Raw genomic sequence first — 17,455 nt, 5'->3', positions numbered from 1 at the left:
GGGACAGTTTTTATTTTCTCTGCAGGCATTATCAGCTCCTTTGCTATGGTGTGGGGTTATTTTGCACTGAGCAACTTGTTATGTCACCTTATATGATGCAACAGTGCTCGCTGATTTACTGATATCACTGTAACAATAAATTGTTGGTAATATTCGGCAGGTTTTCGCTGAAAAAAATCAAGAGGCTTATCAATGTGATTGGGGTCTAATGTCTATAAGGCTAGGTTAATATTGCAGGTCTTAATGCACAATTCCGATTTTTTGTCATATCTGCTTTTTGCGCTTGCCCGTTCAGACTTCCTTTGTCCATTGAGCCCCTTCACGTATTAAGCATGCGCACTAATTCGCAGTCCATCAGGCGCTGAGCAAACTCACCCGCATGTGCAGAAGCATCAAAATAAATAACTACGCAATGTGCGTGCATGACGCATGTCAGTTTGCCCCGACTCGGCCGTGTAGGCAATACTGAAATATTGCTCATTTGGCGCACAGTAAGAAACCGGACATTGTGAGGGTTATCGTTTTCATTATTGTATTTTTTCTAGGGCTGTCAAACGATTAAAAATTTTAATCGAGTTAATTACAGCTTAAAAATTAATTAATCATACTTAATCGCAATTAATCGCAATTCAAACCATCTATAAAATATGCCATATTTTTCTGTTATTGTTGGAATGGAAAGATAAGACACAAGATGGATATATACATTCAAAATACGGTACATAAGGACTGTATTTGTTTATTATAACAATAAATCAACAAGATGGCATTAACATTATTAACATTCTGTTAAAGCGATCCAGGGACAGAACGACTTGTAGTTCTTAAAAGAAAAATGTTAGTACAAGTTACAGAAACTTTATATTAAAACCCCTCTTAATGTTTTCCTTTTAATAAAATTTGTAAAAATTTCAATCAAAAAATAAACTAGTAGCCCGCCATTGTTGATGTCAATAATTACTTACACAATGCTCATGGGTGCTGAAGCCTATAAAATCAGTCGGACCCAAGCGCCAGCAGAGGGCGGCAAAACTCCATAAACACAATTAACAAGCATTTCACTGCACTGTCATTTAAATCTGTCTGAGCGGGGCATTTGTGCGTTAATTGCGTCAAATATTTTAATGTGATTAATTTAAAAAATTAATTACCGCCCGTTAACGCGATAATTTTGACAGCCCAAATTTTTTCATGACTGGTCAAGCCCGCCTCCTGCGAAGTAAAAGCCAAATTCAAACTAGGGGCTAACGCTAAAGAACAGCTACATCGCTGCCATCCTGCGTGCTGCTCTCACTCTTTGCTGACGTAATTGCTGCATGAATTCCGATTTGGGAGACTTGACAGTTCAGACTGCCTTCACATTCTGGAAAAATGTGGCCCAGATCGGATTTAAACCACATACGAAAGTGACCCAGATTGGATTTGAAATGGTCCACTTCTATGCAACTTGTCTTATTCAGATCGTCAAGTTAATGCCTCACTCGAGTTGGAAAAACACGAAACTGGTCTAAACCTAACCTATATAACGTCTTAATTGATTTAGCTTCATACTGTCTGTGGCCAACATTTTTTGACACAGTAAACATACAGGTCTTTCCTTGTCTCCCACTGCCTTAAAAGTGAAGCCATAAGATACATACGCTTTGCCATATTTTCTTGTCTTAGCTCTTGATATCTCTGTGCTCCTTACTGTGTGGTCTTGTTTGGTTCAAATATACTGCGCACGCTCCGAAAATGAGAGCGCCATTGCCATCCACAGAGTGAATGTGCAATTACACTTTATTCTAGGACGGCAAAAAAGTATGTTCATCGAGGTCACCGCCCCCGACATTGCTTTGCACCCCCTTAGGCGAAGTACTGGGTTCAAGGTATCTTTTAACATTTTCAATTAAAACCACCAGCACGGGTTTTGTTTTTAGGAAAGGAAAGCAAATTACCTGATCTCCTTTGTGGTATTCTCTGTCAGCCTAAAATTCAAACAAAACAAATGGTGAAATTACTATAACAGACAAACTGTTTGGTTCCTGAACGGAGAGCATACATTTCATTTGTTAAGAAATAGCTCATGAAGAAGTGTGACACACTTGTGTCCTCACATGATAAAACAGAAGTAGTTGTAAAGTCCCACTAAGGCAGCACAACTGGTAACAAGGTAATTGTCCTTGGCCTTTAAGACCTTCAGAGAAGTGGGGGCATGGTTATTACAAGTCCCCAGACGGCCTGATGCCCACCACCCGGAAAGAGAAGAGAGGCATTCATCCGCAGCCGGGCCACGCTATGGACACAAGGCCAAACACGTCTCCTTTTTCAAATACAAACCGAGGGATTGGTGTTCTGTTTCAGTTGGCATCCAAGAGTCAAAAGCTGTTGACTTTACTTGGAAACAGCTGCAGTAATGGACGCTCCTGGGGCTTGTCCTCCGAATTAGTCAGAGGCCTTTTCCCAGAGTTAGAAAGTTAACAAGACGACTAACAGCTTAAGACACTTCAGGCTACAAGCGTTAGGACAGCCACTCATACTAGGAATGGCATGATTTTTTTGTTTTTTTGCATGCATATTCAGCAGATGCTGTAACTTTGAGGAAGCCATCAAAAATATCCTTTGAGATGACCTTTTGGAATCTGAATGTGAAATATAAAGCTTATTTCACATTTTTAAAATATACAGTACCATAATTTTTGGACTATAAGCCACTACTTTTTCCCTTCATTTTTAATCCTGTATTTTATAGTCCAGTGCAGCTTATTTGTTGATATATTTGGGTTAATAGGTAACACTTTATTTGACAGTGACATCATACGACTGTCATAAGAGTGTCATAACTATGACATGACACTATCATGGGCATTATTGAATGCTTATATCATTAAATGTCACTAATTCCATTTATGTCCAGCTTGCATCTTTCACATTCATTCAAAAGTTTGAACATTTGCCGGATAACACTAAATGACATTCGTTATAAGGGATCATTAAAGCTCATGTCATAATATGATTGTCTAACGACAGTCTTATGGCACCATTGTCAAATAAAGTGTTACCAAATAACATAACTAGCAATTAATGAAACAATTGGAACAGTAACTGAAGAAATAATTAGCACAGAACATGAATTTTGATTGTTATTGACATCTGTAGTGCAGCAATGCATGCTAGGGGGCATGTTGGACGACAACAGTGTTGACAGCAGGTGGCAGCAGAGGTGACTGTCTCCCCCAAGGGAGCAGTGATGGCCAAATGAAGCTTCTTGAAGCAATGAAGCTTTGCAGCCAATTGGTTCAAGGCTTCATGGTGGTTCATTTGGTCTTATGACAGTACTATGATGCCGCTGTCAAATAAAGTGTTACCGGTTAATGCCCTTTGCTGTGAATATCCCATAATACAGTGAGGACAACTGCGGCTTATATTCCAGTGTGGCTTATCTATGAACAAATGCCGTTTTTGTGCCAAATTTGGTGGGTGGCGGCTTACAGTCAGGTGCGCCTTATAATGCCAAAATTACGGTACATTTTTCACTTCAAACAAATCTGTTGAGTCTAGCACCCACAAAATTTGCTTCCTGGCAGACTAAGAGCTCTAATATTAGTAAAACATCTATCAGGGGAGGGGTCATAAATTGGTGTAAAGTGATTATGGGTTTAATGGTGCTATGAAATGGTGACTATGTCAAAAAATAAAAATATCTGAACTAATGTAAATGTAGAAGCAAAAATGGCGGACAATTAGGATTTTGTAAATTGAGATATAGAATGTTATATACAGTACATGGTTTCTTTCGACAATTTCAAGGGCCTGGTTTTGTTTGTATGGACAAGTTTCCGTGGTACTTCCGCCTTACTTCCTTATGTCTGCAAGCAACTTCCATTTTAGAATTTCTCCATCCAAAACAATAGTGGAGCTGGAGTAAATTACTCATCAAAATCCCTTAAAAAAGACAAAATATCGCATCCATCTGCTATCATCACAACAGGGAGGGCAACATGTTCATGAAGACAGCTGTGGAACCAAGCTCGTGCCACCACAAAGACCGAGTGTTTTTGTAGCCATGTTGCCGCTGTGTTATGGAAGGTATGTTCTTCCTATCCCTGCATTTTCATGTGTCTGATGTTAGGCAAGGGAAGATAAGTTCGCAACAGCACTTACTGTACGTTAATGGACATATATCAAGACTACGTGCGTTTTACCCGGGGGCGGCTGAGAGGCTGGAGTTTCTTAACTGCAGCAGTTTTAAGATACGCTATTGGAGCTGGAATTACCGAGGAGAGCGGGAGAAAGCCCGTCTGGCTGCCGCCGAGGTTCTACGTGATGTCGGGTAAAAGTTTGGAGAAGTTTCTTAAGCTCTGCTGTCTGATAATACATTCCTCGTATGCTCAGCCTTCGTTAATATTTTTCTAATTATATTATGAATTGTGATATATTGACCTGTTTTGCACATGAACCAATTCACCACTTTCACGCCCACGTGGGGGCGCACTCATACTTGTTTACGCGATGATGAGCGCTCACACGCCAGAAGAAGACAGACAGCTACGGAGCTCTGAGTGAGTGGGCGAGTTAGCGAGAGAAAAACATGGCTGCGAACCTACGTTCATTGTTTATGCTTGTAAAATATCTCTACAACGCCTGTGTGTATCTTCTTTTCTGTTGTTGTTGTGTGTTTTCCACGCGCGATCGGACACTTAGAGCCAGTTGTGTGGTCGTTTGAACGATGTGCTAATGCTAGCGAACGCATGCTAACAGTTTGTGTCATTGCTGTAATAACACCCAATTTTTTATTTACGTTAATGCGTACCTGTTTGGTATCGAGGACAAAATTGATTCAGCAAATTATACGGACGTCCAGCATCGTCATTTGGGAGTTTAGCTTGCTGTATAGCCAGGACCGAGCCGTAGCGTCCTGATGAGGACAGTATATTCGCATTTGGTTGTTCATGCACTGTACACTTATTCAGCATGTTGTTCTCTATTGTATTTTTATATTACGCTTAAATTGCCTTTCAAGATGACATATCTGTTCTATGTGTTGGATTTATCAAGTAAATTTCCCCTAAAAATGCGACTTTTACTCCGGTGCGACTTATATATGTTTTTTTTTTCTCTTCGTTGGGCATTTTATGGCTGGTGCGACTTATACTCAGGTGTGACTTGTAGTCCGAAAAATACGGTATGTACAATTGTTGTTTTAATTTTTTTTTAAAAATGTAAATGTTGAAAAAAAATTTAGTACTCAGATCTGGCTGCTTTTCACTATTTCATAGTTACTATTTATTTTATCCACCCCCCCAAAGAATCCATAATTTTTCAATTATATGAAATGAAAATTTTGCTAAATAATTAAATTATTTAGAGATGCCCCTGATGAGTGCATGTGCGCAAGCTTGAAATTTCTTTATCTAATAGTTACCCCATGAAGAGTCACTATAAGATAAGATGACCCATCGTATTACTTTCCAGGTGTGAATCTCTGTAACATCCTGCTTAAATACATCAACCGCCATTTTGAGTCTAAAATTGCATCTGACAAAAATAAAGGAAACCCTAGGCAGTATAACTACATGAAGTAGAAAGAGAGGCAGGTATGGATTTCAACCCCCTTTTTGCCTCTATGTGTTGAGCAAGAGAAGCTTTTGAAAGAAAACAACATGAGGTGCAAGTACTATACTGTGAACTTACAGCCATCCCTGGAGCCCCTGGCAGACCAGTATCACCCTGTAGACCAACACAGTAAACAATTATGAAAATACAGTCAATAATCAAATAAGTATGGCATTAAACATACGGAACTGAGTGTGTTGCTGTTGAAAAAAAATACAGGCATACTTTAATACATAAAATATGTTATGACACTAAAATTTCAGCTATACTGAGACAGAATTTATAGCTGAAAATGCACAATTGGAAAGCCCATTAACTGGTATTTACAGTGTGTGGTGAAAAGAAGCTTGTCAAAAAGACTAAGACAGTCGGACAGGACAGGTTTGCTTGTGCTATTAAATCTGACAGCTTAAAACAAATAATGTGGTACTATGGAGTGTGAAAGCCTTGTCGCATTAACGATGGACAGTTACGATAGCGCTGTTGACATAGAGGTGGCATTGGGGGGGGGGGGGTGTGCATATTTTGACAGCAACACAACAAACCATAATTGTTATTTGCTCCTGCTTTTTACTCTCTCACTGTGTTTCCTTCTAAAATACTGTATGGACCACTCAAGGTGATGATCATTAATTTATGCTTCCAAATCTGCCTCTTTTTGATAGATTCAATAGAATTAAAAAAAATTCAACCTCTCCCAGTCCCACAGCAGCAAGATATGACTCCCTCTAATTAATTATAACTAATTATAACTTTAAGGTGTGGAGACATTACACATGTGTTGAGTTCTCCCTAAAGGTGAGTCATAATTTAATAAACAGAGAAAAAAATAATAACAGGCAAATTGGCAAGTAAAAACATAACATACATATGTAGGAGAAGATTAAACTCAGGAGTTAAAACATATACCGTACATATACTGTATATCATGTTAATGCCGTAATCTGTTCCATGCGCCCCAAAATTCAGACATAAATATTTTATATAGCCTAATAATGTATCAAGACATGTACCAAATACATGTTACAATTTTTTGTTGCACAATAAACATAAAAAGAGAGTTGTGTATAATGTAAAAAACAAAGAATAAAGTTAAGAAAAAAAGTTAATCCTCACGTAAAGCTGTCGGAATCAGTGTTGTTTATCTTACTTTAAAAAAAAAAGTAAAAAGTAATTAGTTACAGTTCCAAATTACCTCTCCCAAAAAGTAATTGATCTTGTAACTCAGTTACCTCATTAAGTAAGTAGTTACTCAGCAAAAAAAAACTGACGTTACTTTTCATGTTCTACATGTTATTACATGATACATTCTACAACATCTTCCACATCAAAGATGTTTATATTAACTGATTGAATTGATTATTTTCATTTAAAAAAATGTAGGTGACTTCTTTTTTAAAATATTTATTATTTTTATTTTACCTTTATAAGAGTAAAGGTATACAAACTTCTAACTACTAACTTTCAAATGCTGTGAGAAAAAAATGCCCTTTAGTTTTTCCTGTTGTACTGAACCTGTACTGAATAGTGACCTCCATACTGAGGTACGAACCTGTACTGAATAGTGACCTCCATACTGAGGTACGTACTGAACCGTGACTTTTGTGTTTCGGCACACTCCTAATAAATATACAGATATATATTGGTATAAAAAAAGTATCTGAACCTTTTGGAATTTCTCACATTTCTCCATAAAATCAATATCTAATGTGATCTAGATCTTTGTCAAAAGCACACGGATGAAAATACAGTCTTCACTAAAACCACTCAAACATTTATAGGTTTTCATATTTTAATGAGGACAGCATGCAAACAATGACAGAACAGGGGAAAATAAGTATGTCAACCCTCTGCCTAAAGAGACTTAAAGAGCAATTGAAACCAATTTTTACCAAACAATTTAAGTCAGGTGTGTGCCCAATCACTGATCAGTGGTTTTAAGCTGCCCACTATGAATCACATGGTAAGAATAGTCTTGATGAGTAGCATTGTTTGTTGTGCATCATGGCTTGGTCAAAAGGGCTATCTGAAGACATGCGATCAAGGATTGTTGATTTGTATAACGCTGGGAAAGGATACAAAACCATCTCTAAATGTCTGGATGTTCATCAATTGACAGTCAGAGAAGTTGTCTACAAATAGAGAGAGTTCGGCACTGTTGCTTCTCTCCCAAGGAGTGGCCGTCCACCAAAGATGACAATGAATACTCAGAGAGGTATAAATTAACCCTAGAGTGTCTGTTAAAGACTTACAGAAATCTACGGAACAGTCCAATATCTTATGCACGAATGGTGTTCAGGGGAAGACTCCACGGAGGATGCCACTGCTGTCCAAAAAACATTGGTGCTCATTTAATGTTCGCAGAAAGGCACTAGGACACTCCACAGAAGTTTTGGCAAAATATTTTGTGGACTGATGAAACCAAAGTTGAATTGTTTGGGAGTAACACACAATGTCATGTGTGGAGGAAAAATGGAACAGCTCACCAACATCAACATCTCATCCCCACCATGAACAATGGTGGAGGGAGCATCATGATTTGGGGCTGTTTTGCTTCCTCAGGGCCATGACAACTTGCAATCATTAATGTAAGATGAAATTCAAATTTTTATCAGTATGTTTTGCAGGAAAACCTGAAGCTAAAAAACCTGAAGCTAAAAAGAGGATGGATGCTGCAACAAGACCAAGACACAGAAGTAAAGCAACTTCAGAATGCTTTCAGAAGAACAAAATACACGTTCTGGAGTGGCCAAGTCAAAGTCCAGACTTGAACCCATTAAGATGCTGTGGCATGACCTAAGGACGGCGATTTATGCCAGACATCCCAGGAATCTGACTGAACTACAGCAGTTTTGTTGAGAAGAATGGGCCAAGATTAGTCCTGATCAATGTGCCAGACTGATCTGCAGCTACAGGAAGCGTCTGGTTGAAGTTATTGCTGCCAAAGTGGGGGGGTCACAAAATATTAAATGCGATGGTTCACTTATTCATTTTTCACCCTTTGTCATTGTTTGCATACTATCTTCATTAAAATATGAAAACCTATAAATATTTGGGTGGTTACTTAAAGCAGACACTGTTTTTTCATCTGTGTGCTTTTGAGAAATATCTAGATCACATTCGATGGTGATTTTATGCAAAAATGTGAGAAATTCCAAAAGGTTCAGATACTATTTCATATCGCTGTACCCAACATTGGAGCAACTGGATCTGCATTGAATTGAAAATCAACCGGCCGATCTCGCACCGCCAGAACTCCAGGAAATGTGGCGGTGGTAATGAAATTAAAAATAAATAATTAATAATAATAATAATAATAATAACAATAATAATGGATCCCATTTGACTGATATAATTTTTAATACCTAATGAAAGAAAATGGTATTATATGTACTTTTCAAAAATAAAAGTTTTGGCTTTTATTAAACCTACAAATGTGTCAGATCATTTTACCTGACCTTGTATATATATATATATATATATATATATATATATATATATATATATATATATATATATATATATTAGGGCTGTCAAACGATTGCAATTTTTAATCGAGTTAATCGCAGCTTAAAAATTAATTGTAATTAATCGCAATTCAAACCATCTCTAAAATATGCCATATTTTTCTGTAAATTATTGTTGGAATGGGAAGATAAGACACAAGACGGACATAAACATTCAACATACTGTACATAAATACTGTACTTGTTTATTATAACAATAAATAAACAAGATGACACTAACATTATTCACATTTTTTTCAGTTAAAGGGATCCACGGATAGAAAGACTTGTAGTTCTTAAAACATAAATTTGAGTACAAGTTATAGTAATTTTATATTAAAACCCCTTGTTTTCGTTTTAATAAAATGTGTAAATTTTTTAATCAAAAAATAAACTAATAGCTCGCCATTGTTGACGTCGCGGAGCGGGATGTCACATCATGGGCTCCCTGCCGTTCTTCCACAGTGTCTTTAACTACATAAGGTAGTGATTGAAATACACCACAAGGTGTCAATGGCGAGTTTTAAATTGATTAGATCTAGCCCAGGCAAAGTCTGAGTAAGTTTTATGTGTATTTTACATAGGTATTTTGATTGGGAATGCCAGTTCCATTGAGAACTTTTCTTTTTGTGAACATTATTTTTTGAGAGACAGGAATATTATTTTTGTCGTGCTTTCACTAAATGATACTGTAGCGACTTAACTGTTCCGCCCAAATGCATGATGGGAAGTTGGGCAACCATGACTGTCAGTGGTGGCTGCAAATGTTATACATTATATTCTGCGTTGTGTTAAATTAAGCGTGTTAAGAAAAAGATCAATTCCTGTGAGAGATCGGAATATTATGTTTGTTGTGCTTTCACTAAATGATACTGTAGCGACTTAACTTTTCCACCCAAATGCATGATGGGAGGTTGGGCAACCATGACTGTCAGTGGTGGCTGCAAATGATATACAGTATGATCTGCATTGTGATCAATTAAGCGTTTTAAGAAAAATATTGTCTCCTGTCATTCTTCCCCACGTCGTTTGTCGTGAAAGAGTTGCCAAAGCTTAAGCCAATAAAAGGCCCGGTCCAATGAACGCCTGTGTCAACTCGCATTTCTCTGCCTTTTCGCTCTCAATGTGCTAAAATGGTGTCATTGTAAAGTGCTTGAGGCAATGCATGAACGGGTCATTCCGTGCATGCGTTAATTGCATCAAATATTTTAACGTGATTTATTAACTCATACACTCCCAGCCATTTTCACCAGAGCAACGCCCTTCGCTCCCGGCCGTTTTTTCTGGATTTTGACTGATTTTGCAAGGCCCACAGAAAATTCTGTTCTATTGTTATATAAACTTGGAACCCACCAAAAGAAAGATTAGACTCTCTTCTTTCAGCAGAAAAAAAAAGTAAGTTCGTATCTTATTCCATTCTTTAGAAATCAGCATTAGAAAATAGCTATTTTTTGCATTAGTTACATTCCAAACATCTGAATAATGTTTTCCTTTTACAAAATACCATGAACAACCAGACAAATAGAGCTTTAGATAGCAAAGTAATAATTTATTCACACACGATTACTGAGAGATGACAGTTTGTCGCTGAGATGACGCCGTTGTCACCACGTCAGCTGTGTAAACTTTTCCCTCATCAATGTCTGTCTCACAAAGATGGATTATTTTTGCATTTATGCGGGGTCTGCTTGGCGAGCCGCTCCACGGGGGGGGTTTCACTCGTTTTGCACGGTCATCCAGTGCCTGGCGTCCCAGGCGTCCTCTCGTTGTTTTGTTCGGTCGGAGCGCCGCCAGGCTTCATGCCGCCAGCGCTCTGACCATGCTGCCCGGCCGTTCACTGCTGTTGAATCGGGTTGCCTCGTCTTACAAAATGCGCTACTGCCCTCCAGTGGCCAGTTTTATTGCTTTAAAATGGGTTTGGAGCGTTGTTCTTTGTTTCTCTGATACAGCGGAAGCTATATATGCTTGTTATAAAAAAAATAAATAAATAAAAAATAAATTTAAAAAAACGCAAAAGACAAGACGCAAAGAGTTTTTGGGACAGTGGAGCATTTAAAAATAGAACGTATTTATACGTTTCTGGGAGCAAATGAGTTAAAAAAAATTATTACCGCCCGTTAAGGCAATACATACACTCACCGGCCATTGTATTAGGTACACCTGTCCAACTGCTCGTTAACACTTAATTTCTAATCAGCCAATCACATGGCGGCAACTCAGTGCATTTAGGCATGTAGATATGGTTTTAAGACAATCTCCTGCAGTGCAAACCAAGCATCAGTATGGGGAAGAAAGGTGATTTGAGTGACTTTGAACGTGGCATGGTTGTTGGTGCCAGAAGGGCTGGTCTGAGTATTTCAGAAACTGCTGATCTACTGGGATTTTCACGCACAATCATCTCTAGGGTTTACAGAGAATGGTCCGAAAAAGAAAAAATATCCATTGAGCGGCAGTTCTGTGGGCGGAAATGCATTGTTGATGCCAGAGGTCAGATGAGAATGGCCAGACTGGTTCGAGCTGATAGAAAGGCAACAGTGACTCAAATAACCACCCGTTACAACCAAGGTAGGCAGAAGAGCATCTCTGAACGCACAGTACGTCGAACTTTGAGGCAGATGGGCTACAGCAGCAGAAGACCACGCCGGGTGCCACTCCTTTCAGCTAAGAACAGGAAACTGAGGCTACAATTTGCACAAGCTCATCGAAATTAGACAATAGAAGATTGGAAAAACGTTGCCTGGTCTGATGAGGCTCGATTTCTGCTGCGACATTCAGATGCTAGGGTCAAAACTGGCCGTCAACAACATGAAAGCATGGATCCATCCTGGCTTGTATCAACGGTTCAGGCTGGTGGTGGTGGTGTAATGGTGTGGGGAACTCTTTGGGCCCCTTGGTACCAATTGAGCATCGTTGGAACACCACAGCCTACCTGAGTATTGTTGCTGACCATGTCCATCCCTTTATGACCACAATGTACCCAACTTTTGATGGCTACTTTCAGCAGGATAATGCGCCATGTCATAAAGCTGGAATCATCCCAGACTGCTTTCTTGAACATGACAATGAGTTCACTGTACTCAAATGGCCTCCACAGTCACCAGATCTCAATCCAATAGAGCATCTTTGGGATGTGGTGGAACGGGAGATTCGCATCATGGATGTGCAGCCGACAAATCTGCACCAAATGTGTGATGCCATCACGTCAATATGGACCAAACTCTCTGAGGAATGCTTCCAGCACCTTGTTGAATCTATGCCACGAAGAAATGAGGCAGTTCTGAAGGCAAAAGGGGGTCCAACCCGTTACTAGCATGTTATACCTAATAAAGTGGCCGGTGATTGTATATACTTTATATACTGTATGTGTATATATACATATACATATATATATATATATATATATATATATATGGTGGAAAACACTCAGGTGCCTTGAAGTTCCGCTCTGAGACCCCCAATTTGTACAAATGTCAAAATTGTCATCATTGTAAAGCTTAAAATCTCAATTTTCTGGGGGAAGAAAAAATTGAATAGGAGGGCCTTTTTTAAAAAAAATGTTTTTTAAACAGCAAAACCCTAACTGGAGGCGAAAGCACGCGAGGGAAGAATTACAGACACCATGACTTTAACGAGATATTATCCCGTACTTACCTTGTTTCGATCCAAAAATTCAATGTAGCATGTATCATCAAGTGTCTAGACAGAGATGTGAATGGCCACAGCTGGATTTTTTGGGGATTTTATGGGTGAAACATGGTTATATAACAAGTGTAGCAATGCAGAAACCGCAGACATCAAGGGGTGGTCAAGATTTTCTTTTTCATATATTTACCCTTTTAAACGTTTTGTTTTGTTTTTTTTTTAATTAAGTTTTCTTTGTTTGGATTGATTATTTATCATCTAATATATCGGGAAAATTGCGACAGTAACGAAAAAGTACAATTTAGCGATAGTTATAAGGTAGATATCCGTGACTTATTTACAGACGATAATTATTTTCATTGTGACGTAATTTTTTTTAAAGTTTAAAATATGCGAGTGAATAATTTTTTTAAGTTTTTTTTTTTTTCAAACGAAATATTACACATCAATTAATGATTCTAAGCTAGAAATGACAGACATTATGAATAATAAACATAATTTATTAAATATAATTAATTACCCTGTTTTCATGGCTTGGCCATAAAACGAAGGCCCAGGTAACAAAAAAATGTTGTTTTTTTTTATTACTGTCGCACTTTCCCCGAAATGTTAGATGATAAATAATTGATCCCAACAAAGAAAAATTGGGGAAAAAAAATGTTTAAAAAATATATACTATATATTTATATATATTTAAAAAATATTATATTTACCGTAATTACCGGAATATAACGCGCACTTTTTTCCCCAAAAATCAACTTGTAAAATCATGGGTGTGCATTATACACGGGTACAGGGATGGAGACAGAAATATATATATATATATATATATATATATATATATATATATATATATATATATATATATATATATATATATATATATATATATATATATATATATATAAACCGATTTTTTTTTTCTTATTGACACAGCCGTGATGTGGTGAAGAAAGGTATGCGGCGATCTGTTGCCGCCGGCCATAACGGTAGTACGTGACGTCACCATTTTGTTTCGGTAATACTTCACTCTGATCGGTCGAATGATTTCATCTGTGTTAAATTCTGCTTTTTTCACTCTTCATTGAGCACAGAATTTAGCTTCTTGAACTCATTTGAGTCAACGTTTATTGCAACTCGGCAACTCGGACCATAACAAACGTAACAAAACACAGAGATCCTGTGTCCGTCAACTGTATCTGTCCCTCGAGAAACTCAAACCCAAATAACAATATTTCCTCTTGTTACAGTCCACAGCGATGCGCTTTTTCCGTTTTCCGACTTCAGTCCCCACTTTTATTTTACCGTATCAATCCATGGAAGAAACATTTATTCATCATGATGAAATGAGCAAGTTATACAGCATCCTTTAAAAGAAAAGTCACATCTGTTTTGTTTCCTCCTAGATTCTGGTAAGTTGGAGAAGTTGTCAAATCATAATTTATTACCGTAAATATTGTCAGTTTACGCTAATGTTTTGAACTACCAATGTGCTATGCTTGTGCTGTGTTTCACCAGTCAGTAAAATGACATTTCTGTATCTGTACACAACCTCTGTTTTCTTATATTCTTCTATTTATTGGTGCTAAAATTAGGGTGCGCGTTATAAACGGGTAAAATAGTTTTCCCTAGATTTTACAAGTAAATTTGGGGTGCGCATTATACACGGGTACGCCTTACAGGGTGACCCAAAAAAAAGTTTACACTCAGTTGACTGCTTGTTTAAAAGCCATTGAAACATATCTAAATAGGTTGTCATGCTTAAGTGATTCATTAAGGTCACTCAATGCAGCTGGTAATCTCTCGTCTCTACAATTCCTGTGCTTCTGCTGAAAATGAAGAAAACTTTAGCTGTACCTGAATTGCTCCGTGCCGGTCTGACACCTACTGAGATTGCAGCAAATCTGAGAATATCCAGATGTGCAGTCTACAAAGTTAAAAAGAAGCTGAAAGATACTGGAACAGCCTGACGAAAACCTGGGTCTGGAAAACCCGATCTGTGCGGACCAAAAAGTTGATTGACAAGGTGATATGTCAATCCCCTGGATTATAGCATATGGGCAACTGTGGAGGACAGTGCCTGTAAGAAGCCACAAACTTCTTTGGCAGCCTTGGAGAGGTCCATTGTTAGATCTTGGGAAAAGATGACAGCATCCTACATAAAGAAGACCTGTCAAGCGTTCCACAGGCGCCTGGAGGCTGTTGTGACACTTAAGGGAGGACACATTGAAAAATAGAGTGTACTGTACATGTTCTTTACAATAATGTATAATTTGTGATTAAATTCTAATTCTAAGATGAATAAACATGGCATTTAAGTTGTATTATGGCAGTGTAAACTTTTTTTTGGGGTCACCCTGTATATTCAGGAAATTACGGTATATATATTAAATATATGAAAAAGAACATCTCGACCACTGCTTGATCTCTGCGATTTCTGCATCGCGACCCTTGTTATATTACCATGTTTCACCTATAAAATCCCAAACAAATACAGCTGTGGCCATTCACATCTCTGTCTTGACACTTGATGATACATGCTACATGGAGTTTTTGGATCTAAATAAGGTTAAGTACGCAATAAAATCTCTTTAAAATCATGGCGTCTTTAATTATGCTCTCGCGTGCTCTCACTTCCAATTAGGGTTTTGCTCTTTAATTTTTTTTTTTTTTTTTTTTAAATGTCCTCCTGTTCAAAAAATTTCCACCAGAAAATTGAGATTTTAAGCTTTCCAGTGATGTATCACAAATGCATATAGGACAATTCTGAAATTTGGCCAAATTGGGGGTCTCAGAGCGGAATTTCAAGTCATATATATTGTATTGTGGTGGTCCTTGCCCACACTCCCCTCTACTCTGACTTTTATCGTTGTAACACTTCCTGTTTTGACATGCCGTATCAGTTCAGGCTGGGTGTGGCAGACCTGGGAGCGCACCTGCAACTCATCAGCAATCACCACTGGGCTTGGGCAACAAATAGGTGCCAAATGATTCTGCCTATTGACATTGGTACATCGGCCAATTAAGCCTGTAGTTTTTGACTCTTGCTGTTAAACGCTTGACTGATTGTGTCTTTGCCTTCAGGACACCCACCCAGCTAGGCCTCCTGTCAGAACGAAGCCACCTGCCACAGCCATTCCCTGAATGATCACCCCCGCCAGCCACCCAACACCTTGACTGTCTTTAATAAATACCACTTCACTCTTCATCAGCTTCCGGGTCGCACTTTGGTCTGCAGTGGCTTTGCCTATCTTGCCATAACATATACGAGTACATATACATTCTATATATTTAAGTAATTAAAGGGGTTCCATTAATTATAATTCAATAACCCCCGCGAAAATCCGCCAAGCTTATTTACATTTGAAAAAGTTTTTTTGTGTGCGTGTGTTCAATGTATTGATTCATATTTAACAAGTTTTGAAAGAGTTATATATAAGACATGTTTTCCCCCCAAACGTATTCTTAAAAAAAAATTATATGTACAGTAGTTTTATTACTGTATGTAAATTTTATATAAATGCGTTTTTAAGCACTGCAAATGTAATAATTATGAAATAAATATTTATCATAGACTTCATAATGATATTGATGGGACAGGCGCAGGGCCGATTAATAGTATAATAATAATAATATCTCTGCCAAAGCTGACTGAGTGGAAACACAGACAAAGAGCTTTTTAAGTTGAAAATTCTAGTTAATAAATGCGTAAATCCCTAAATTCTTTATAGAATCGGACTTGAAACAGTCTCAATTCTTTGTTAAAAGAGCAAAGAACCAGGCTGGTAGCATTTATGTTACATATATATGGCGAATGTGCTGCTAATCTTTAAGCAACTGTAGCGCAGCCTTATCATCACAAAGAGCTTTTTCCGTTGAAAATTCTTATGAATAAATTCCTAAATCCCTTAATTATTTGTAGAAATGGACGCAAAACAGTATTGATTCTGTTTTAAAGAAGTGGGGAAAAAAAATGGACAGTTAGCATTTTATTTTATGTAAATATGTCGAATGTGCTGCGGCTACCTTACAGTTTGAAAGCAAAGAGCTTTTTTCCGTTGAAAATTCTTGTGAATTAATGCTTGAATCCCTGAATTGTTTATAGATATAATTGTAAAACCGTCTCGATTCTTGGATGAAAGAAAAAAAAAAAAAAAAAAGGCAGTTAGCATTTATTTTACGTACAGTAAATATTGCGAACTATGACGTCAATGCCGTAGCGGCTGCTTTCTCCCATTGATTTTTTTTTTCACTACGTTTCAAAATGCATGTACGGTACGAAAAATTTAATAAATACCTTGAATCCTCGAACAAATTACAAATGAGACAATCCTTCCTGTTTGTATGCGGTACAGCTTTCATACTTTTTCAACCTAAATCCAGGGTTAGATCGCTGCGTGCGTATGTTTGAGAATAACTCCTCTTGAAGTAGGCAGGCCCCCTACTTGAAGGCGAGGCGCAGTGTATAACGGAGGGAACCGTCAGTATTATTTTAGTCTGTTTATAGGCTATATATATATATATATATATATATATATATATATATATATATATATATATATATATATATATATATATATATATATATATGTATATATATATATAGGAATAAAATAATTATATATGCATGTATACATGCATATATCAACATTTTTAAGTAAAATACCGGTACTGTATTTATTTACTTATTTTTAATTTTTTTAAAAATCCAC

At 37.5% G+C, this 17,455-nt stretch overlaps 1 protein-coding gene across 1 annotated transcript in view; it reads right to left on the bottom strand.

The window, feature by feature from the left end:
- The window catches only part of LOC130923322 (collagen alpha-1(XIX) chain-like), a 343,167-nt gene that overhangs the window by 228,480 nt on the left and 97,232 nt on the right, over positions 1-17,455 (bottom strand). Inside the window, exons 13-14 of the mRNA XM_057848955.1 lie at positions 5,674-5,709; positions 1,938-1,967 (exon numbers count right to left, since the gene is read on the bottom strand). Coding sequence (XP_057704938.1) covers positions 1,938-1,967; positions 5,674-5,709 — 66 coding nt within the window. The remainder of the gene's footprint in view (positions 1-1,937; positions 1,968-5,673; positions 5,710-17,455) is intronic.

Source organism: Corythoichthys intestinalis, chromosome 10 (assembly GCF_030265065.1).
Source record: "Corythoichthys intestinalis isolate RoL2023-P3 chromosome 10, ASM3026506v1, whole genome shotgun sequence".
Taxonomy (NCBI): domain Eukaryota; kingdom Metazoa; phylum Chordata; class Actinopteri; order Syngnathiformes; family Syngnathidae; genus Corythoichthys; species Corythoichthys intestinalis.
Note: the sequence above shows the minus strand (reverse complement) of the source record. Positions and strands in the feature narration are given on the sequence as shown.